The sequence below is a fragment of the Bombina bombina genome, chromosome 3, assembly GCF_027579735.1.
Source record: "Bombina bombina isolate aBomBom1 chromosome 3, aBomBom1.pri, whole genome shotgun sequence".
Lineage (NCBI taxonomy): Eukaryota > Metazoa > Chordata > Amphibia > Anura > Bombinatoridae > Bombina > Bombina bombina.
The window spans coordinates 1,147,228,470-1,147,252,892 of record NC_069501.1 but is presented as its reverse complement, the minus strand read 5'-3'; the positions used below and the strand labels follow the sequence as shown (position 1 = coordinate 1,147,252,892).

Genomic DNA, 24,423 nt, shown 5'->3' with positions numbered 1-24,423 from the left:
AATATCAGAAAAAAACGGATAACAATTGAAAATATAAGCGTTTTTATCACAGTCAAAGCACAGTCTCACAGGTCTGCTGTGAGTGATTACCTCCCTCAAAACTAGTTTTGAAGACCCCTGAGCTCTGTGGAGACGTCCTGGATCATGCAGGGAGAAAAAGGCAGACTGTGACAGAATTTCTGATGCGTAGTAAAAGCGCCAAAATAGGCCCCTCCCACTCACACTACAACAGTGAGGGAAGCTCAGTAAACTGTTTTAATTTAAAACAAACGACAGCCATGTGGAAAATAACGCCCAAAACAATTTTTCACCAAGTACCTCAGATAATTAAACGATTTAACATGCCAGCAAACGTTTAAAATCTAATTTATGAAATGTCATTAAAAGCCTGCTGCTAGTCGCTCACACTGCAAGTTAGGCTAAGAGTCTTATGCATACAGTATTTTCCCAGTGAAGTGCCATTCCCCAGAAATACTTAAGTGTAAACATACATACATATCAGCCTGATACCAGTTGCTACTACTACATTTAAGGCTGTACTTACATTATATCGGTATTAGCAGTATTTTCTCAGTCAATTCCATTCCTTAGAAAATAATATACTGCAACATACCTCTTTGCAGGTGAACCTGCCCGCTGTCCCCTGATCTGAAGTTACCTTACTCCTCAGAATGGCCAAGAACAGCAAATGGATCTTAGTTACGTCCGCTAAGATCATACACAAAAACTCAGGTAGATTCTTCTTCAAATTCTGCCTGAGAAGAAAACAACACACTCCGGTGCCGTTTAAAATAACAAACTTTTGATTGAAGATATAAAAAAACTAAGTTTAATCACCACAGTCCTCTCACACATCCTATCTATTAGTTGGGTGCAAGAGAATGACTGGGTGTGACGTAGAGGGGAGGAGCTATATAGCAGCTCTGCTTGGTTAGATCATTTTATTTTTTAATAAGGTCCTTCCTATTAACTGTATTTAATTCATGAAAAGGGATTAAATACAGTCATAGTTCTGCATCTGTGCCACTCCAAATTAGGCCACAGATATTGAGCCAATCAGTAGAAGGCATATATGTGTATGCTCCAGTCACTTGGCCATATTACGAGCAGAATGGGGGCGTTCAGGAGTTTGATACTTAAATAGGTATTTAATTAACACTTTTGAATTGGTTAAAAAAAAAAGTAAGATATTTAAAAATAAAATTTCTCTAACAAAGAACTTTCTTTTTATATTACAATTTTATATTAGAATGTTACCTGTAATTAGAATAAACTGATCTATTGAAGCAATTTATTTTCTAAAACAATGTACCTTTAATTTTTAAAAAGGTTAAAAAAGTTGGGTTATAGTTTCTTTTTCTATGAGCTCAACCCATAAAATACCAGAGTGTTTGATTACATCTTGTCCAGAAGATATTTCTTATTGGAGTAAGCTCTTTTGCCAGCTATAATTACAAGGATAGCAGACCACAGACTAAAATAGCATCTTGGCCATGTTCATTTATTCATGTTTGCCAAGATCTATTTAGTAAATAATAAAAACAGATATCATTTCTGAAATTACAGTATTAGAAATAACAAAACACATCCTTATCAAACTTTTTTGATGCTTTCATGTAGTGGGGTTGAATGTCCTTTATACTAGAGGTTAACAATGGTCATATAATATTGTATAATACTGTAAGGACGACCTAACTTTTAGTTTAAATTAATTTGTTTAGAATTTAATGTATAGCACGCCTGAAGTCACATGACTCACAGGGGATTCATAGATTGCCAGATCTGCAATATTTTCAGTTGATTTATTACTAGAACACTCTATGACTCCCAGGCATGACTTAGCACAAAGACAATAGGCTAAAATGTGGACTTACACTGTCTACTGCTTTTGAGCAACAGACCATACTCATTACTTGAGTAAGACCAGAATCTAGATCAGAAAAAAAGAGAAAAGGCGCTTCCTTGTGCATATAAATCTTAAAAGTAGTGAGCAACCAAAGCCTCTCCCAGGTGTTAGGGTACTCACAAGCACAGCAGCACTTTCGTGCGGATAGAAGCCCAATGTTACAGGATCCTCAAAGCACCGTTTCATAAAAAATGCATTACCATGGCAGCAGAATTTTGAGTGCCTAGGGCAGCACAAAAACCTAAATACACCACTGGTCCTGAATAGTTGGGATATCTGTATTGCTGCATTTAGAGATTGACAAATCTTACCTCGATGCCAAAAGCTTGTTGGGCCATTCTGATAACATCAATCACGGAGTCTTCATTGGTTACGGTTATAGTTTTAGACTTTATGGGAAAAATATAAAAAAAATGGTGGAAAATCAATTACTAAGCCATTTGTAGCCTTCTGTATAAATAAGCACTTTGTTTTTGTTCTCACGATTGTAAACACGCTAACTTAGATCGCTTTACAATAATCTGGTGTTCATCATTACTTATTTAGATGAAAGTTTATTAAAGTTCATTACTAAATCAGATCAAAACACTACCAGAGCGTGAAAATTTTGAAAACACAGAGCAGAAATAAATGACAATTTCAATATACAATAAATCACCCAGGGAGACTAGAAAGGAGCCTGTTATAAAATATGCATTATATTCCCAAAAGACATCTGACTTTCAGTAATAGGTCAGTGCATTTGAACTTGGCAAGAAAAAAAAGATACATTTTGTGCCACATTTTTTTCATGGTCTAGAATAATTTTGTGGTCTACCCAGGAGATGCTGCAAGACAAGAAAATAAAGACAGTCGTGCCAAAAAATACCCAGTGCTAATATGAAGCTTTCATCTAGTACTTACCACTTCATCTCAGAATTGGACAGAGCCAACTGCAGCTGTCTGAGTCAAGTAACAGATTTAAACTGAATGATTATTTGGTGTTAGTGTCATTTCAAGCCACAGGTCCCAATTAAAGAGAAGCTAAAGTTTCAAAACAACTTGGCTTTGTGTTGAAGCAACATGGTTTTGCACGTTCTCCTGGAGAGACTGATCTGATAAGGATATCCTTACTCACTCTGCTAACATACATCAGCTCAATTTGTTTTTCTTTCATGGTTTGGAAATGTATAGTTTTATATCTCTGTATTTAAAATGACACTATATCTGTGTGTATGTGCGTCTTTGTCTTAAAAAGGGACAGTAACGCGAAAAATAAACTTTCAGGATTCAGATAGAACGTGCAATTTTTTTTAAATTTTAGTTCAATTATCTTATTTGGTTTGTTCTCTAAGTGTCTTTTGTAGAAAAGTATAAAGAGCTGAAGTGCGCTAGCTGTTGATTGGTCGCTGAACATATTTGTCTATTTTCATTAGCTCACGTGACATGTTCAGCTATCTCCCAGTACATATAGTATAAATCTCTCCTATCTCTCTCTAAAAACACACGCACACAAGTCAAAATGAACTGATTATCTAAATCAACATTAGATCTCACAAATGTCTACGAATTCTCACTCTCCCTATTTTTCTTCAGTTATATTTATATAAGAGATGTTCGTTATAATTCCCGTATTTTCTATTTTGCCTTTTACAGCAGTGGAAATTATCTAAATATATCTGTGCCAATTTAAATACTGATTTAACTGCTAGCTGACCCCAATGAATGAATAGGTTTAATCTTCAGAAAAGTCAAGACTATGTGTTTAATAAGAAACAGATATTATGTAAGGAGTATTATATATTCTCAAGAACGGTTCATGCCCCAACCTCACTGAGGGACTTAATATTTCTTTAAACCTAGCTGTCGCATAACATTTCTGATGATACTTCATATTTTAAATATTCATTTTTGAAAGGAAACTGGATTTCCTTATCTTTTATTATGTATTCAGATTGTTTGGTTAACAGAGAAGGGGACATTATATAGTTTTAAGAGTTTTTGTCCTCCTAGACATTTGTATGAATGTATTGGTTCTAACAATATGGTCAAAAAGCAAAGGTTTTTCTTAAAGGGAAATGAAACACATATTGTTCATTCACGATTTAGATAGAGCATGGCATTTTAAATAGCTTTCCAATTTATTTCTATGATCTAATTTGTTTTGTTCCCTTCATATTCTTTGTTGAAAAGTATACCTAGTTAGGCACAGAACGGCTGCACATTTATGTCTCTTGTCATTGGCTTTCAGCTAGCTCCCAGTAGCGCATTACTTCTCCTTCAAAAAAGGATGCAAAATAAAATTGGAAAATGTTGTTTAAAATTGTATGACCTGTCTGAATCATGAAATAAATATTTTGGATTTCAAGTCTCTTTAATAATAAATGAGAATGGAAAAGAGATAGCAGTTATATGCTGAATGCTAACAAGTAAGTTTTCTAGCTCTCATTTTAGTCAGACCCTCTTATGTTTAAAATACATAATCCAAAAACATAACAGAAAGAGAACAGCATCTTTTTAACCACTTAACTGCCAAAAAGGGACGCAAATGCTTAACAATGTGTGTCCTCTTTGGCAGCACAGTAATTAATGGTTTATGCTTAGATCCCCTCGTCTCTACACACCTACCCAAATGTTGAAGTACATAAAAAGTGATGCAGCATAGCTGTAAAAAGCTGACTAGAAAATATCCCCTGAACATCTCTATGTAAAAAAAGAAGATATTTTACCTTTAAGCAGCCAGTCAGGATGTATGTCCCAGGACAAGCTAGGAAATGTGCGTCTGTCATATGCAGGCACAATCATGTTATTTTCCTATTCAGTTTAAGTAAGTTCTATGAAATCTCATGATTTCACAGCAAAGGCAAAGCATTACCTCAGCACTCCTAAAGCTTTTTTTCATTTTATTTTACAGCAGCTGAAGTATAACTGTTTACACAGCACTTACTCTGGTGAGCTGAAGACATTTGGAGGTAAATTATCTTCCTTTTTTTACATAGAGATGCCCAGGTGATATTTTCTTGTCAGCTTTTTACAGTTATGCTGCATCACTTTCAAGTGATTTAGCATATGAGTATTATGTCCCTTTAATGCACTACTTTAGCAATTCACCATAAACATAATTTATACAAAATTAAAATGGTTTCATATTTTATAGAGAATTCAGATGTCAGTAAATTCTGTGAGTTTCTACAGCACAAACCCACAAGAGCCTGTATGAAGTACAACCACAAAAATGTATTCACTGTTTAAGCCATCATATGTGAAGAAAATTGTGTAAAAGTGTCCAGTTGGGATATATTATATTTCTATTGTTATGAAAGTAGAAGATTGTAAATGAACATTCTTTAGCCGGAAAAACAGCAAGCAAGATTTTTGCCCATCATTTAACAATCAATGGACTGAACGAACAGAAAGCAGCGTAATACAAATGTTCCTTAACTCTATTATTTATGAAAAAACATAATTCATAATGCATCTGTGCATAAAACAACTTGTCAGGTGTTAAGTGCAATTTTTTAAGAAAATTAGCATCTTGGAGAATGTTTGAACTTAAAGGGACAGTCTACACCAGAATTGTTATTGTTTTAAAAGATAGATAATCCCTTTATTACCCATTCCTTAGTTTTGCATAACCAACACGGTTATATAAATACACTTTTTATCTCTGTGATTATCTTGTATCTAAGCTTCTGCAAATGCATTTTAGCCAATCAGTGATGGCTCCCTGGAACTTGACCTGCGTGAGCACAGTGTTATCTATATGACACACATGAACTAACATCCTTTAGTGGTGAAAAACTTTCAAAATGCCCTGAGAGAAGAGGCGGCCTTCAAGGGATTAGAAATTAGCATTTGAACCTCTTAGGTTTAGCTTTCAACTAAGAATACAAGAGAACAAAGCAAAATTGGTGATAAAAGTAAATTGGAAAATTGTTTAAAATAACATGCACTATCTGAATCATGAAAATTTATTTTGGACTAGACTGTCCCTTTAATGATATAAAATAGTTGATCGTACATGTCCTCTTCACCTGCAACAGACATTATATATATATATATATATATATATATATATATATATATATATATATATATATATAAAAAAATATTTTTAATAAACAGAAATAGAGTAGATTCTTTGTCAAATAAATGCACTTAATATTAAAAATAAAGTTGGTTCATCCATAAAAATGTAAAGCCTGATTGACTCCATGAATGGTACATGATAATATGAGTAGCTTTTTAATATATCATTTTAACTAGACATGTGCAAAAATTTGTTTTCATTATTCATTTACAAAACAAAGTCAGAAATTTGAAATGTTTGTCCAAAATTTATACTTACCTGATAAATTTCTTTCTTTCCGGATATGGAAAGTCCACAACGTTATTAATTACTAGTGGGAATATCACTCCTGGCCAGCAGGAGGAAGCAAAGAGCACCACAGCAAAGCTGTTAAGTGTCACTCCCCTACCCATAATCCCCAGTCATTCGACCGAAGAGAAATGGAAAAGGAATAACACAAAGGTGTAGAGGTACCTTAGGTGTAGTAAAAAATAACTGTCTTAATTAAGGGTGGGATCGTGGACTCTCCATATCCGAAAAAAAAGAAATTTATCAGGTAAGCATACATTTGGTCATACAATTAATAGTGGGAACCAAAACCCAAGCTAGAGGACACGGAATGACTAGGGAGGGAGAACAAGACAGGCAGACCTAAACAGAAGGCACCACCGCTTGAAGAACCTTTCTCCCAAAAGAGGCCTCAGCCGAGGTAAAAGTATCAAATTTGGAAAATTTGGAAAAAGAGAGGACCAAGTTGCAGCCTTGCAAATTTGTTCCGCAGAAGCTTCATTTTTGAAAGCCCAAGAAGAAGAGACAGCGTGGAATGAGCTGTAATTCTCTCAGGAGGCTGCTGTCCAGCAGTCTCATAAGCAAAACGAATTATACTTCTCAACCAGAGGGAAACAGAAGTAGCAGTAGCCTTCTGACCTTTACGTTTTCCTGAGAAACAAACAAACAGGGCAGAAGACTGGCGAAAATCCTTAGTCGTCTGTAAGTAGAATTTTAAAGCACGCACAACATCCAAGTTGTGCAACAGACATTCCTTATGAGAAGAAGGATTGGGACAGAGAGAAGGAACAATGATTTCCTTTAGGAAGAAAACCCATCTTAGTATGAAGAACCGCCTTATCAGCATGAAAGATAAAGTAAGGTGAATCACACTGCAAAGCCGAGAGTTCCGAAACTCTCCGAGCAGAAGAAATAGCAATAAGAAACAAAACCTTCCATGATAACAACTTAATATCTATGGAATGCATTGGCTCAAACTGAGCCTGCTGCAAAACTTTAAAAACAAGGTTGAGGCTCCAAGGAGGAGCAACAGGTTTGAACACAGGTCTGATTCTGACCAGTGCCTGACAAAAAGACAGAACATCTGGCACACCCGACAGATGCTTGTGTAACAAAATAGACAAAGCAGAAATCTGATCTTTCAGAGAACTGACTGACAACCCTTTCTCCAGACCTGCCTGGAGAAAAGGAAATTTATGCTTACCTGATAAATTTATTTCTTCTACGATATGACGAGTCCACGGATTTCATCCTTACTTGTGGGATTTATCCTTCTGCTAACAGGAGTACCACAGCAGATATGTATATATAGCTCCTCCCTTCCCTCCACCCCAAGTCATTCGACCGAAGTAAGGAAGAGAAAGGAGAAGCCAAAGGAGCAGAGGTGACTGAAGTTTATAAAAAATATAATATAATCTAAACCTGTCTTAAAAATGACAGGGAGGGCCGTGGACTCGTCATATTGTAGAAGAAATAAATTTATTAGGTAAGCATAAATTTCCTTTTCTTCTACAAGATATGACGAGTCTACGGATTTCATCCTTACTTGTGGGATACAATACCAAAGCAACAGGACACGGATGAAAGGGAGGGACAAGACAGGAACCTAAACAGAAGGCACCACTGCTTGAAGAACCTTTCTCCCAAAACCAGCCTCAGAAGAAGCAAAAGTATCAAATTTGGAAAATTTGGAAAAAGTGTGAAGAGATGACCAAGTCGCAGCCTTGCAAATCTGTTCGACAGAAGCATTGTTTTTAAATGCCCATGAGGAAGCCACAGCCCTAGTAGAGTGACCCGTAATTCTTTCAGGAGGCTGCTGTCCAGCAGTCTCATACGCCAGATGGATGATACTCTTCAGCCAAAAAGAAAGAGAGGTAGATGCAGCTTTCTGACCCCTACGCTTTCTAGAAAAAACAATTAATAAAGAAGAAGATTGACGGAAATCCTTAGTCGTCTGCATGGACCATGTCCAGGTTATGCAACATACGCTCCTTTTTAGAAGAAGGGTTAGGACATAATGAAGGAACAACTATTTCCTGATTAATATTCTTATTAGAAACAACCTTAGGAAGAAAACCAGGTTTGGTACATAAAACCACCTTATCAGAATGGAAGGTAAGATAAGGCGAATCACATTGTAATGCTGAAAGCTCAGAAACTCTATGAGCAGAAGAAATAGCAACCAAAAATAAAACCTTCCAAGATAACAACTTAATATCTATGGAATGCATGGGTTCAAACGGAACCCCTTGAAGAACATTAAGAACTAAATTTAAACTCCAGGGTGGAGCAATTGGTCTAAACACAGGCTTAATTCTGGTTAGAGCCTGACAAAAAGACTGAACGTCTGGAACATCTGCCAAACGTTTGTGTAGCAAAACTGACAAAACAGAAATTTGTCCCTTTAAGGAACTCGCTGATAACCCTTTCTCCAAACCTTCTTGGAGAAAAGACAGAATCCTGGGAATCCTAACTTTACTCCATGAGTAGCCCTTGGATTCACACCAAAAAAGATATTTATGCCATATCTTATGATAGATCTTTCTAGTGACAGGCTTACGTGCCTGAATCAAGGTATCGATGACCGAATCAGAAAATCCCCACTTAGATAAAATCAAGCGTTCAATCTCCAAGTAGTCAGCTGCAGAGAAATTAGATTTGGATGTTGGAAAGGACCTTGAATGAGAAGGTCCTGTCTCACTGGAAGTTTCCACGGAGGCAGAGAGGACATGTCCACTAGATCTGCATACCAAGTCCTGCGTGGCCACGCAGGCATGCTTAGAATTACTGAAGCTCTCTCCTGTTTGATCCGAGCAATCACCCGGGGAAGGAGAGGAAATGGTGGAAACACCTAAGCTAGGTTGAACGACCAAGGCACAGCCAAGGCATCTATCAGTTCGGCCTGAGGATCCCTTGACCTGGATCCGTATCTTGGGAGCTTGGCATTCTGTCGAGACGCCATGAGATCCAATTCCAGTCTGCCCCATCAGAGAATCAGTGAGGCAAAGACCTCCGGATGGAGTTCCTACTCCCACGGATGAAATGCCTGTCTGCTTAAAAAGTCCGCTTCCCAGTTGTCCACTCCTGGGATGTAGATTGCTGACAGAGAACAAGAGTGGGCCTCCGCCCATTGAATTATCTTGGATACTTCTGTCATTGCTAAGGAACTCCTCGTTCCTCCCTGATGATTGATGTAAGCCACAGTCGTGATGTTGTCCGACTGGAATCTGATGAATTTGGCTGAAGCCAACTGAGGCCACGCCTGAAGCGCATTGAATATTGCTCTCAATTCCAGAATATTGATTGGAAGTAGAGACTCCACCTGAGTCCATACACCCTGAGCCTTCAGGGAATTCCACACTGCACCCCAGCCTAGAAGACTGGCGTCCATTGTCACTATCACCCACGAGGGTCTGTGGAAACACGTTCCTAGGGACAGATGATCCGGCAACAACCACCAAAGAAGAGAGTTTCTGGTCTCTTGGTCCAGATTTATCGGAGGAGATAAATTTGCATAGTCCCCATTCCACTGTCCGAGCATGCACAGTTGCAGTGGTCTGAGATGAAACAGAGCAAACGGAATGATGTCCATTGCCGCGACCATTAATCCAATTACCTCCATGCACTGAGCCACAGATGGCCGAGGATTGGACTGAAGGGCTTGGCATGTATTTAGAATCTCTGACTTTCTGACCTCCGTCAGAAAAAAATCTTCATGGCTATAGAATCTATCAGAGTTCCCAAGAAGGGAACCTTTGTCTGTGAAATTAGTGAACTTTTTTCTAGATTCACCTTCCATCCGTGAGTTCTCAGAAAGGATAACACTGTGTCTGTATGAGATTTTGTTAGATGATAAGACAACGCCTGAATCAGAATATCATCCAGATAAGGCGCCACTGCTATGCCCCGAGGTCTGAGGACCACCAGAAGGGACCCTAGAACCTTTGTGAAGATTCTGGGTGCTGTGGCCAGCCCGAAGGGAAGAACCACAAACTGAAAATGTTTGTCCAGGAAGGCAAACCTTAGGTACTGATGATGATCCTTGTGGATAGGAATATGAAGGTATGCATCCTTCAAGTCCACGGTAGTCATATATTGACCCTCCTGGATCATTGGTAAAATTGTTTGAATGGTCTCCATCTTGAAGGATGGGATTCTGAGAAACTTGTTTAGACTATTGAGGTCTAAAATCGGTCTGAACGTTCCCTCTTTTTTGGGAACCACGAAAAGATTTGAATAAAACCCCTGCCCCTGTTCTAGTCTTGGGACAGGACGAATTACTCCCATAGTAGAGAGGTCTTTTACACAACGTAAGAACGCCTCTCTTTTTATCTGGTCTACAGACAATCGTGAAAGAAGAATTCTCCCTTTTGGGAGAAAATTTTTGAATTCCAGTTGATACCCGTGGGTCACGATTTCCAGTGCCCAGGGGTCCTGAACATCTCTTGCCCAAGCCTGGGCAAAGAGAGAAAGTCTGCCCCCTACTATGTCCGGTCCCGGATCGGGGGCCACCCCTTCATGCTGTCTTGGTAGGAGCAGCTGGCTTCTTGGGTTGTTTACCCTTGTTCCAAGTCTGGTTGGGTCTCCAGACGGACTTGGTCTGGGCATAATTCCCTTCCTGCTTGGCGGAAGACGAGGAAGAAGAGGGGACTCCTTTAAAGTTCCGAAAGGAACGAAAATTATTTTGTTTACCCCTCAGTTTAGTAGTTCTATCCTGAGGTAGGAGATGACCCTTACCTCCCGTAATGTCAGAAATAATTTCCTTCAAGTCAGGCCCGAATAGGGTTTACCCCTTGAAAGGAATAGCCAAAAGCTTTGACTTAGATGACACATCAGCCGACCAAGATTTTAACCATAACGCTCTACGCGCTAAAATAGCAAATACAGCATTCTTAGCTGCCAATTTAGCAATCTGAAAGGTGGCGTCTGTAATAAAAGAATTAGCCATCTAAAGAGCCTTAATTCTATCTAATATATCCTTAAAGGGAGTCTCAGTCTTAAGAGACTCTTCTAAAGCATCAAACCAGAAGGCTGCCACAGTGGTAACTGGAACAATTGTAGGCCGTTGGTTGTAAGAGGAAACCCTGATGAATAAATAATTTCTTTAGAAGACCCTCCAATTTCTTATCCATAGGGTCTTTAAAAGCACAACTGTCTTCAATAGGAATAGTTGTACGCTTCGCCAGGGTAGATATAGCTCCCTCCACCTTAGGGACTGTTTGCCACGAGTCCCGAACAGTGTCAGCTATGGGATACATCTTCTTGAAATTAGGAGAGGGTGAGAACGGAATACCCGGTCTGTCCCATTCCCTCTTAATAATCTCCGAGATTCTCTTAGGAACCGAAAAAACATCAGTGTAGGCAGGTACTTCTAAGTATTTGTCCATCTTACACAATTTCTCTGCTGGCACCACAATAGGGTCACAGTCATCCAGAGTCGCTAAAACCTCCCGAAGCAACAGGCGGAGGTGTTCAAGCTTAAATCTAAAGGACATGGTGTCTGAGTCTATTTGAGGTACCGCACTTCCCGAATCGGAAAGTTCCCCCTCAGATAAAAGTTCCCTGACCCCCAAATCAGATCCCTGTGAGGGTACATCGGAAATAGCTAATAAAGCATTAGAGGACTCGCATCGACTTCTGTCCTACTGCGTTTACCCTGTAACGCTGGCAACTTAGATAATACCTCTGTAAGGGTAGTTGACATAACTGCAGCCATATCCTGCAGAGTAAAAGAATTAGACGCGGTTGAAGAACCAGGCGTCGCTTGGGTGGGCGTTAAAGGTTGTGACGCTTGGGGAGAAGTTAGCGGTATATCCTGATTCTCCTCAGACTGAGAATCATCCTTAGACATATTTTCTTTACATAAAATTTGTATTTTGCACTGCAAGGCTCTCTCAGTACATGAGGGACAAAAAGTTAGACGGGGTTCCACAGTGGCATCTAAACACATAAAGCAATGAGTTTCCTCCTCAGTGTCAGACATGTTAAACAGATTAGCACTCTTATAGAGGTTCTTTTATTAAAACATTTTTGCTCTGATTTCAATTATAGTAAAAAGTTAATGCAGAAAAAAATTACTGTACTGCGCCTTTAAATTTTAAAACCACAACTATTTTTCTGAGACCTTTAAAAACGTGTTTTTAGCAATAAATTTATTTGAAAATGATCAAAAACACTCTAACAATATTGCATCCACTTGCTCAAATATGGAAAACCAATATAATAACGATGTTTAACAAATAAAGTATGTTATCTCTAATTGGGCCCCTGCACCACGCCACAGCTCTGCTGTGGCGCCTACCTGCCCCCGAATGTGACTCCTACTGCTCGAGAAGCTATTCAGGCCCTCTTGAAGTCCGGAACACTCAGGCCTCCCCAGAGAACAGGACTCTGTCGCCCGTGCGATCCAGCTGAACTGAGCGTCTGATCGTGCAAAAAAGGCCCCGCCCACCGTGGGCGTTATGCAAGTAGGGCAAGACCCGCATGGGTCATAGTAAAAAAATTAAACATGACCCCTATATAAGCCACGTGCCCTCTTATAAACACTCGGTATAGTAAGAGAAAAACTCTACACAATATGTCATAACACTAAGCCATGTGCCTTTCATAACATGACCCTTTGAAACAGAACCGCAACTCCCAGCATCAAAGCCCCTCTTTATTAGCCACAAATCTTTAACATAGTATGGTAATAAAGAAAAAGGGATTCCAGGTACACCATTTCTTTATACATGTGTATACTGCTTACCCCTCCCCATAAAGGGGAAAATGTCAGCCTGTTCTGTGCATCAAGTCTCCCCAGAAACAAAAAGACTGAACATACCTCAAAATTGCTTGTAGCAACACACCGGTCTCCACTCTGAAGATTTTCTTACACTATCTTCAGCAGCTGTGGGAACCATCATGGATCTTAGAAAATGCTTGCTAAGATCATCAACATCAGGGCAGGAAGCATCCTCACTTTCCCTGAGAAAAATAGTACTCACTGGCACCATTTCAAAATAAAAAACTTCTTGATTGAAGAAACTAAACTAACACCTCACTTTACCTCTTCCTATTACTATACAGGCAAAGAGAATGACTGGGGGTGGAGGGAAGGGAGGTGCTATATATACAGCTCTGCTGTGGTGCTCTTTGCCCCTTCCTGTTAGCAGGAGGATAAATCCCACAAGTAAGGATGAAATCCGTGGACTCGTCATATCTTGTAGAAGAAAAGACAAAATGCTAGGAATCCTGATCCTACTCCAAGAGTAGCCCTTAGATTCACACCAATAAAGGTATTTACACCATACCTTATGGTAAATTTTTCGAGTAACAGGCTTGCGAGCCTGGATCATGGTCTCGATGACCGACTCCATCTAAATCCACGCTTAGACAGAACTAAGCGTGCAATCTCCAAGCAGTCAGCTTCAGAGAAATGAGATTTGGATGTAGGAATGGACCCTGAGTTAGAAGGTCCTTCCTCAGAGGCAACCTCCACGGTGCAGAGATGACATCTTCACTAGTCTGCATACCAGATCCTGCGAGGCCATGCAGGAGCTATTAAAATTACCGACTCATGGAAGGAGCGCAAACAGAGGAAACAGGTATGCTAGACCGAAATCCCAATGGACCGCCAGAACATCTATCAGAGCTGCCTGAGAATGTCTTGACATTGAACCATACCTTGGAAGCTTGGCATTCTGACGAGACGCCATCAGATCCAACTCCGGTACCCCCCACTTGAGAGTTAACCTGGAGAACACCTCCGGATGGAGAGCCCACTCCCCAGATGAAGAGTCTGTCTGCTCAGAAAATCCACCTCCCAGTTGTCCACTCCTGGAATGTGGATGGCAGATAGACAACAATTTTGAGCTTCCGCCCACAGAATAATCCGAACCACCTCCTTCATGGCCAAGGAACTCAGAGTTCCTCACTGGTGGTTGATGTAAGCCACTGAGGTGATGTTGTCCGATTGGAACCTGATAAACCGGGACAATTGAGGCCAAGCCATCAGAGCATTGTAAATCGTTCTCAACTCTAAGATGTTTATGGGGAGAGCAGACTCCCCCCAAGTCCATAGTCCCTGCACCTTTAACAAGTCCCAGACTGCTCCCCAGCCTAGCAGGCTGGCATCTGTGGTCATGATCACCCACGAAGGTCTCCGGAAGCATGTGCACTAAGACAGATGCTCCTGAGAAATTCACCATGGGATAGTCTCTTGTTGACTGGTCTAGATCTAGATAGATCTGAATGGTCTCCATTCCATTGACTGAGCATGCATAATAATTGCATAGATCTCAAATGGAATTGAGCAAAGGGAATGATGTCCATGGAAGCGGCCATCAGACCAATTACCTCCATACATTGAGCCACTGATGATTTAACAGTAGACTACAGAGAGAGGCAAGAGGAAAGAATTCTGGATTTTCTGGCCTCCATCAGAAAAAGTTTCATAGATAGGGAATCTATTATGGTCCCTAAGAAAACCACCCTTGTAGCTGGAACAAGGAAACTCTTTCCATCCGTGGGAACGTAGAAAAGACAACAAGATCTCTGTTTGAGAGTTTGTATGTTGTAAAGATGGCATCTTAACCAATATGTCATCCAGGTATGGTGCTACTGCAATTCCTCGAGACCTGATCACTGCCAAAAGAGCCTCCAGAACCTTTGAGAAAATTCTGGGAGCTGTGGCAAGGCCAAACAGAAAAGCAACAAAATGAAAGTGATTGTCTAGAAAAGCGAATCTCAGGAATTTGTGATGATCCCTGAGGATTGGAACATGAAGATACGCATCCTTCAGGTCTATGGTCCTCATCAACTGACTCTCCTAGACCAAAGGAAGAATGGAACAAATGGTTGGCATTTTGAAGGACGTTACTCTGAGAAACTTGTCGAGACACTTCAGGTCTAGAAAGGGTTGAAACGTTCTCTTTTTTTTGGGAACCACAAACAGATTTGAGTAGAATCCTAGACCATGTTCCAATACTGGAACTGGAACTATCACTCCCACGGAGGAAAAGTCTTGAACACAGTTCAAGAATGCCTCTCTTTATCTGGTCTGCAGATAATCTTGAGAGATTAAATCTGCCCCTGGGAGGGAAAGTTTTGAATTCTATTTTGTAACCCTTGTTCAAAGCCGGATTGGGTTTCTAAGAGGACTTGGACTGTTCCTACTTGGAAGAGGAAGACTTTCCTTTGAAGCTACGAAAGGAACGAAAATTACTTTGATGTCCTTTAGGTCTGTTCTTCTTGTCTTGTGGTAGAAAAGACCCTTTTCCACCCGTAATATCAGAAAATTATTTCTGCCAGACCAGGCCCAAACAGGGTCTCTCTCGTGTACGGAAGCACCAGAAGCTTAGACTTAGAGGCAACATCAGATGACCAAGATTTTAGCCACAAAGCCTTGCTGGCTAAGACAGTGAAGCCAGATATCTTGGCTCCCAATCTAATAATTTGACTGTTAGCATCAGAACTAAAGAAATTGGCTAATTTGAGAGCCTTAATTCTATCTTGGATCTCCTCCAACGGAGTCTCCTTTATAATAGATTCAGACAAGGCATCACACCAATAAGATGCAGCACTTGCTACGGTGGCAATTCAAACTGCGGGTTGCCGTTGAATACCCCGATGAACATACATCCATTTCAAATAAGCCTCCAGCTTCTTGTCCATGGGATCCTTAAAGGAGCAGCTATCCTCTATAGGGATCGTAGTTCTCTTAGCAAGAGTAGAAATAGCCCCTTCTACTTTAGGCAATGTGCGCCATGAATATTTAATAGAGTCAGCAACAGGAAACATCTTTTGAAAGACGGGAGACGGGGAGAAATTATCCCTGGCGAAATGTATCCCTGGCTTCTCCCGTTGCTGAGAGATACTCTCGGTCACATGGTCTGGAACTGGAAACACCTCCACAGAGGAAGGAAAATCATAGTATTTATTAAGTTTACTAGATTTTTTAGGGTTGACGACGACAGAAGTATCGGAGTCGTACAAAGTACCTCCTTTAACAGTACACAAAGGTGTTTAAGCTTAAATCTGAAGTTAACTTCTTCAGTCTCAGATAAAGGAATTATACTGTCCGAATCTGAGATTTCACCCTCAGAGGCTACCAATGTATCCTCCTCATCAGACTTATGAGGAAGGGCAGTAGATGGCAACAGAAGCCTTACTATCTGAATCTCTAATTTTCCGCTTACGTTTTCCCATTAACATAGGAAAAGCAGATAATGCCGCAGATACTGCAGAAGATACCTGAGCAGCAATTTCTGCAGGCAAATAAACTCATCCAGGAGGATGAGAGGAACTGCAGGGCACTGTATGCGATGCCATAGAGGCTTGGGAAATTAGAGGAGAAAGCTGTGGCATTGCCTGAACAGCATCATCCTGAGAAATATTTAGCTCAGAGGGCAATAATTTATCCTTACATTTTAGCGTTCTAGCTAAACATGAGTCACAAAATTGCATGGGCAAAACAATTTGGGCCTCTAGGCATAATTAGCAATGTCAAAAGAAACAGTTTCAGATTCTATGTCTAGAGCTTTAAACAAAATTTTTCCACAACAATAAAAATAGAAAAATGTGCCTTACCAGGACAACCATCCCTCTCCTTCTCTGTCTTCAGCCCATCCCCCTTTCCCCCCCCTACTACCCCCCTTCACCCTCTTTCTTCTCCCCTTCTCAACGACCCTCATCAAGGTTTTCCAGTTTCTCAATTACTTTGACCCAGCTCCCCCCTTACCTTTAGACTTGTCGGTCATGGATCAAGACTAGACAAGTCAGACTCATTTTCAATAATCTATTACATCCTAAATTGTTTATGTTCACATTAGACGCATTCAACTTTATGTTATGTTTGTGACTGTCAAATTTTTGCATTGGAGCTGCGTCTCCTCGTCTGATGTACATCTATCTTTTGGTTTTCCAATAAATATTTCAAAACTTAAAAAAAAAATAAAAAAAAAAAAATAGAAAAATGTTTTGAAGTAAAAGAACTATCACTATATACAAAAGAACGCTATATATTCTAATATACATTATATCACAGCCACCTCTACACCTCAGATATACTGAGGTGCCCTAGCACACTTTCAGGGAAAATTTAAGTAGACTTTGAGACCCAAAACGATAAAGGACACAGAGAGCAGCTTCCACATCAAGCCGACACTGTATGCAGAGGAGAAATGGCGCTGCTTCTCTCCACATCAAATGGGTGTATCACATGACCGGCAAAGCCGACACAGAACAGGAACTGCGCAGCTAACAGCGCGTGTTCCACTGCCAGGAAAAAAATCTCTTAAATAAACAGTTCCCCTAGCCAGCCCAACCACTCCTAATACTGGCGTGACAAACAGCCGCACTGTGAACACACCATATTTAAAAAAATCTCTTTACATCATAAAGTTAGGATACTAAGAGCCAAACCTCTGAATAAAAGAAAATAACTACTGCGTTACCCAGCTGTAAGAAAATACACAGCCCTTTACATACTACGTTTCCCTTCACATACATATGTGCCTGCTCCTGCCCTTAATAAATCCTAAGCATAAAGGATTATCAAGTCCCAATTAAATATGCAGAGTTAACTATATTAGGAATGCCATGTCCCCGTCTGTAGAGTTAACGGTCTTCATGAAGTGCAGTCTTCATACCTAGAAGACACAAAGCACTTACCTGCAGTCTAGCCGTCCGGCAGGTGGACAGCATATAAGGTGTGAAAGGACATATACTCCTTACAGAGACTTGTAGAAAAACATAATTTATGCTTACCTTATAAATTTATTTCGCTTGTGGTGTATCCAGTCCACGGATAATCCATTACTTGTGGGATAGTCTCATTCCCAAAAGGAAGTTGCAAGATGATCACTCACAGCAGAGCCGTTATATAGCTCCACCCCTAACTGCCATATCCAGTCATTCGACCGAAAACAAGCAGAGAAAGGAGAAACCATAGGGTGCAGTGGTGACTGTAGTTTAAATTTAAAAATTACCTGCCTTAAAATGACAGGGCGGGCCGTGGACTGGATACACCACAAGAGAAATAAATTTATCAGGTAAGCATAAATTATGTTTTCTCTTGTAAGGTGTATCCAGTCCACGGATTATCCATTACTTGTGGGATACCAATACCAAAGCTAAAGTACACGGATGAAGGGATGGCCAAGGCAGGTACTTAAACGGAAGGTACCACTGCCTGTAAAACCTTTCTCCCAAAAATAGCCTCCAAAGAAGCAAAAGTATCAAATTTGTAGAATTTTGAAAAGTTAGGAAGCGAAGACAAAGTCGCCGCCTTGCAAATCTGTTCAACAGAAGCCTCATTTTTAAAGGCCCATTTGGAAGCCACAGCTCTAGTAGAATGAGCTGTAATCCTTTCAGGAGGCTGCTGGCCAGCAGTCTCATAGGCTAAGCGGATTAGGCTTCTTAGCCAAAAAGAAAGAGAGGTTGCCGAAGCCTTTTGACCTCTCCTCTGTCCAGAGTAGACAACAAACAAAGCAGATGTTTGACAAAAATCTTTAGTAGCTTGTAAGTAAAACTTTAAAGCACGAACCACGTCCAAATTGTGTAATAGACGTTCCTTCTTTGAAGAAGGATTAGGACACAAAGATGGAACAACAATCTCTTGATTGATATTCTTATTAGATACCACCTTAGGTAAAAACCCAGGTTTGGTACGCAGGACTACCTTATCCGCATGGAAGATCAGATAAGGAGAATCACATTGTAAAGCAGATAACTCGGAAACTCTACGAGCTGAGGAAATAGCTACCAAAAAAAGAACTTTCCAAGATAAAAGTTTGATATCTATGGAATGAAGAGGTTCAAACGGAACTCCTTGGAGAACTTTAAGAACCAGATTTAAGCTCCATGGCGGAGCAACAGGTTTAAACACAGGCTTGATTCTAACTAAAGTCTGACAAAATGCCTGAACATACGGAACATCTGCCAGACGCTTGTGCAAAAGAATAGACAGGGCAGAAATCTGTCCCTTTAAGGAACTAGCTGACAATCCTTTTTCCAAACCTTTTTGGAGAAAAGATAATATCCTGGGAATCCTGACCTTACTCCATGAGTAACCCTTGGATTCACACCAATAAAGATATTTACGCCATATCTTATGGTAAATTTTCCTGGTGACAGGCTTTCGTGCCTGTATTAAGGTATCAATGACTGACTCGGAGAAGCCACGCTTTGATAAAATCAAGCATTCAATCTCCAGGCAGGCAGTCTCAGAGAAATTAGATTTGGATGATTGAAAGGACCTTGTAGTAGAAGGTCTTGTCTTAACGGCAGAGTCCAAGGTGGAAAGGATGACATGTCCACTAGATCTGCATACCAGGTCCTGCGTGGCCACGCAGGCGCTATAAAGATCACCGATGCTCTCTCCTGCTTGATCTTGGCAATCAGACGAGAGAGCAGAGGAAACGGTGGAAACACATAAGCCAGGTTGAAAGACCAGGGCGCTGCTAGAGCATCTATCAGCGTTGCCTTGGGATCCCTGGACCTGGATCCATAACAAGGAAGCTTGGCGTTCTGGCGAGACACCATGAGATCCAGTTCTGGTTTGCTCCAACGATGAATCAATTGTGCAAACACCTCCGGATGGAGTTCCCACTACCCCGGATGAAAAGTCTGAGGACTTAAAAAATCCGCCTCCCAGTTCTCTACACCTGGGATATGGATAGCTTATAGGTGGCAAGAGTGAATCTCTGCCCAGCGAATTATCTTTGAGACTTCTAACATCGCTATGGAACTCCTTGTTCCCCCTTGATGGTTGATGTAAGCCACAGTCGTGATGTTGTCCGACTGAAATCTGATGTACCTCAGAGTTGCTAACTGAGGCCAAGCCTGAAGAGCATTGAATATCGCTCTCAGTTCCAGAATATTTATTGGAAGGAGTGTCTCCTCCTGAGTTCACGATCCCTGAGCCTTCAGGGAGTTCCAGACTGCACCCCAACCTAGAAGGCTGGCTTCTGTTGTTACAATTGTCCAATCTGGCCTGCGAAAGGTCATACCTTTGGACAGATGGACCCGAGATAGCCACCAGAGAAGAGAATCCCTGGTCTCTTGATCCAGATTTAGTAGAGGGGAAAAATCTGTGTAATCCCCATTCCACTGACTGAGCACGCAGAGTTGCAGCGGTCTGAGATGTAGGCGTGCAAACGGCACTATGTCCATTGCCGCTACCATTAAGCCGATTACTTCCATGCACTGAGCCACCGAAGGGTGAGGAATGGAATAAAGCACACGGCAGGAATTTAGAAGTTTTGATAACCTGGACTCCGTCAGGTAAATTTTCATTTCTACAGAATCTATCAGAGTCCCTAGGAAGGAAACTCTTGTGAGGGGGGATAGAGAACTCTTTTCCTCGTTCACCTTCCACCCATGCGACCTCAGAAATGCCAACTTTATGTCCGTATGAGACTTGGCAATTTGGAAGTTTGACGCCTGAATCAGGATGTCATCTAAATAAGGGGCCACTGCTATGCCCCGCGGCCTTAGGACCGCCAGAAGCGACCCCAGAACCTTCGTAAAAATTCTTGGGGCTGTAGCTAACACAAAGGGAAGAGCTACAAACTGGTAATGCCTGTCTAGAAAGGCAAACCTGAGAAACCGATGATGATCTTTGTGTATCGGAATGTGAAGATAAGCATCCTTTAAATCCACTGTAGTCATGTACTGACCCTCCTGGATCATAGGTAGGATGGTACGAATAGTCTCCATCTTGAATGATGGAACTCTGAGAAATTTGTTTAAGATCTTTAGATCCAAAATTGGTCTGAAGGTTCCCTCTTTTTTGGGAACCACAAACAGATTTGAGTAAAATCCCTGTCCCTGTTCCTCCTTTGGAACTGGATGGATCACTCCCATAACTAGGAGGTCTTGTACGCAGTGTAAGAATGCCTCTCTCTTTATCTGGTTTGCAGATAATTGTGAAAGGTGAAATCTCCCTTTTGGGGGGGGAAGCTTTGAAGTCCAGAAGATATCCCTGGGATATAATTTCCAACGCCCAGGGATCCTGGACATCTCTTGCCCACGCCTGGGCGAAGAGCGAAAGTCTGCCCCCTACTATATCTGTTACCGGATAGGGGGCCGTTCCTTCATGCTGTCTTAGAGGCAGCAGCAGGCTTTTTGGCCTGCTTACCTTTGTTCCAGGTCTGGTTAGGTCTCCAGACCGTCTTGGACTGAGCAAAAGTTCCCTCTTGTTTTGCATTAGAGGAAGTTGATGCCGCACTTGCCTTGAAGTTTCGAAAGGCACAAAAATTAGACTGTTTGGCCCTTGATTTGGACCTATCCTGAGGAAGGGCATGACCTTTTCCTCCAGTGATATCAGCAATAATCTCCTTCAAACCAGGCCCGAATAGGGAATGTTAAGCAGCTTAGACTTTGAAGTAACGTCAGCTGACCATGATTTAAGCCATAGCGCTCTGGGCGCCTGTATAGCAAAACCAGAATTCTTAGCCATTAGTTTAGTCAAATGAACAATGGCATCAGAAACAAAAGAATTGGCTAGCTTAAGTGCTCTAAGCTTGTCAAGTATGTCATCCAATGGAGTCGCTACCTGTAAAGCCTCTTCCAGAGACTCAAACCATAACGCCGCAACAGCAGTGTCAGGAGCAATGCATGCAAGGGGCTGTAGGATAAAACCTTGTTGAATAAACATTTTCTTAAGGTAACCCTCTAACTTTTTATCCATTGGATCTAAAAAGGCACAACTGTCCTTGACAGGAATAGTAGTACGCTTTGCTAGAGTGGAAACGGCTCCCTCCACCTTAGGGACTGTCTGCCATAAGTCCCGTGTGGTGGCGTCTATTGGAAACATTTTCCTAAAAATAGGAGGGGGAGAGAACGGCACACCTGGTCTATCCCATTCCTTAGTAATAATTTCTGTAAACCTTTTAGGTATTGGAAAAACATCAGTACACACAGGCACTGCATAGTATTTATCCAGTCTACACAATTTCTCTGGCACTGCAATTGTATCACAGTCATTCAGAGCAGCTAAAACCTCCCTGAGTAACACGTGGAGGTATTCAAGCTTAAATTTAAATGTAGAAATATCAGAATCAGGTTGCATCATCTTCCCTGAGTCAGAAACATCACCCACAGACTGAAGCTCTCCTTCCTCATCTTCTGCATATTGTGAGGCAGTATCAGACATGGTTCTTATTTAGTCTAACTCCAGAGCTATCTCGCTTTCCTCTAAATTCAGGTAGTCTGGCTAATACCGCTGACAGTGTATTATCCATGACTGCCGCCATGTCTTGTAAAGTAAACGCTATGGGCGCCCTGGATGTACTTGGCGCCATTTGAGCGTGAGTCCCTTGAGCGGGAGTCAAAGGAGCTGACACGTGGGGAGAGTTAGTCAGCATAACTTCCCCCCCGTCAGATTCCTCTGGTGATAATTTTTTTAAAGACAGAATATGATCTTTATTGTTTAAAGTGAAATCAGTACATTTGGTACACATTCTAAGAGGGGGTTCCACCATGGCTTTTAAACATAATGAAGAAGGAGTTTCCTCTATGTCAGACATGTTTACACAGACTAGCAATGAGACCAGCAAGCTTGGAAAACACTTTAATTCAAGTTGACAAGCAAATATAAAAAACGGTACTGTGCCTTTAAGAGAAACAAATTTTGTCAGAATTTGAAAAACAGTGAAAAAAGGCAGTAAATCAAACAAAATTTTTACAATGTGTATAATAAGCTAGCAGAGCATTGCACCCACTTGCAAATGGATGATTAACCCCTTAATTCAAAAAACGTTTTTTAACAGTCACAACAAACTGCCACAGCTCTGCTGTGGCCCTACCTTCCCAAATAAACGACTTTGGAAAGCCTCTGAGCCCTTTAGAGATGTCCTATAGCATTCAGGGGACTCCTGGAGGAAGCTGGATGTCTCAGTCTGTAATTTTAACTGCACAAAAAAGCGCTAAATTAGGCCCCTCCCACTCATGCTACAACAGTGGAAAGCCTCAGGAAACTGTTTCTAGGCAAATTTAAGCCAGCCATGTGGAAAAACTAGGCCCCAATAAAGTTTTATCACCAAAACATATATAAAAACGCTTAAACATACCAGCAAACGTTTTATATTGTAAATTTATAAGAGTATTACCTCTGAAAGTAAGCATGATACCAGTCGCTATTAAATCACTGTATCCAGGCTTACCTTACATAAATCCGGTATCAGAAGCATTTTCTAGCATTTACATCTCTAGAAAAAACTTTAACTGCACATACCTCAGAGCAGGATAACCTGCACGCTATTCTCCCGCTGAAGTTACCTCACTCCTCAGTCATATGTGAGAACAGCAATGGATCTTAGTTACAACCTGCTAAGATCATAGAAAACACAGGCATATTCTTCTTTTATTTACTGCCTGGGATAAAATAGTACAACTCCGGTACCATTTAAAAAACATAATTTATGCTTACCTGATAAATTTATTTCTCTTGTAGTGTGTTCAGTCCACGGGTCATCCATTACTTATGGGATATATTCTCCTTCCCAACAGGAAGTTGCAAGAGGACCACCCAAGCAGAGCTGCTATATAGCTCCTCCCCTCACATGTCATATCCAGTCATTCGACCGAAACAAGACAAGAAAGGAGAAACTATAGGGTGCAGTGGTGACTGGAGTTTTAATTAAAATTTAGAACTGCCTAAAAAAAAAACAGGGCGGGCCGTGGACTGAACACACTACAAGAGAAATACATTTATCAGGTAAGCATAAATTATGTTTTCTCTTGTTAAGTGTGTTCAGTCCACGGGTCATCCATTACTTATGGGATACCAATACCAAAGCTAAAGTACACGGATGATGGGAGGGACAAGGCAGGAACATTTAAACAGAAGGAACCACTGCCTGTAGAACCTTTCTCCCAAAACCAGCCTCCGAAGAAGCAAAAGTGTCAAATTTGTAAAATTTTGAAATGGTATGAAGTGAAGACCAAGTTGCAGCCTTGCAAATCTGTTCAACAGAGGCCTCATTCTTAAAGGCCCAGGTGGAAGCCACAGCTCTAGTGGAATGAGCTGTAATTCTTTCAGGGGGCTGCTGTCCAGCAGTCTCATAGGCTAAACGTATTATGCTACGAAGCCAAAAAGAGAGAGAGGTGGCCGAAGCCTTTTGACCACTCCTCTGTCCAGAATAAACGACAAACAGAGAAGAAGTTTGCCGAAAATCTTTAGTTGCCTGTAAGTAGA

At 40.9% G+C, this 24,423-nt stretch overlaps 1 protein-coding gene across 1 annotated transcript in view; it reads right to left on the bottom strand.

Moving 5' to 3' along the window:
* ARHGAP20 (Rho GTPase activating protein 20) overlaps window positions 1–24,423 on the bottom strand; it is a 320,100-nt gene that overhangs the window by 82,982 nt on the left and 212,695 nt on the right. The window contains exon 7 of the mRNA XM_053708537.1: window positions 2,218–2,295. Within this exon, the coding sequence (XP_053564512.1) occupies window positions 2,218–2,295 (78 nt within the window). The remainder of the gene's footprint in view (window positions 1–2,217; window positions 2,296–24,423) is intronic.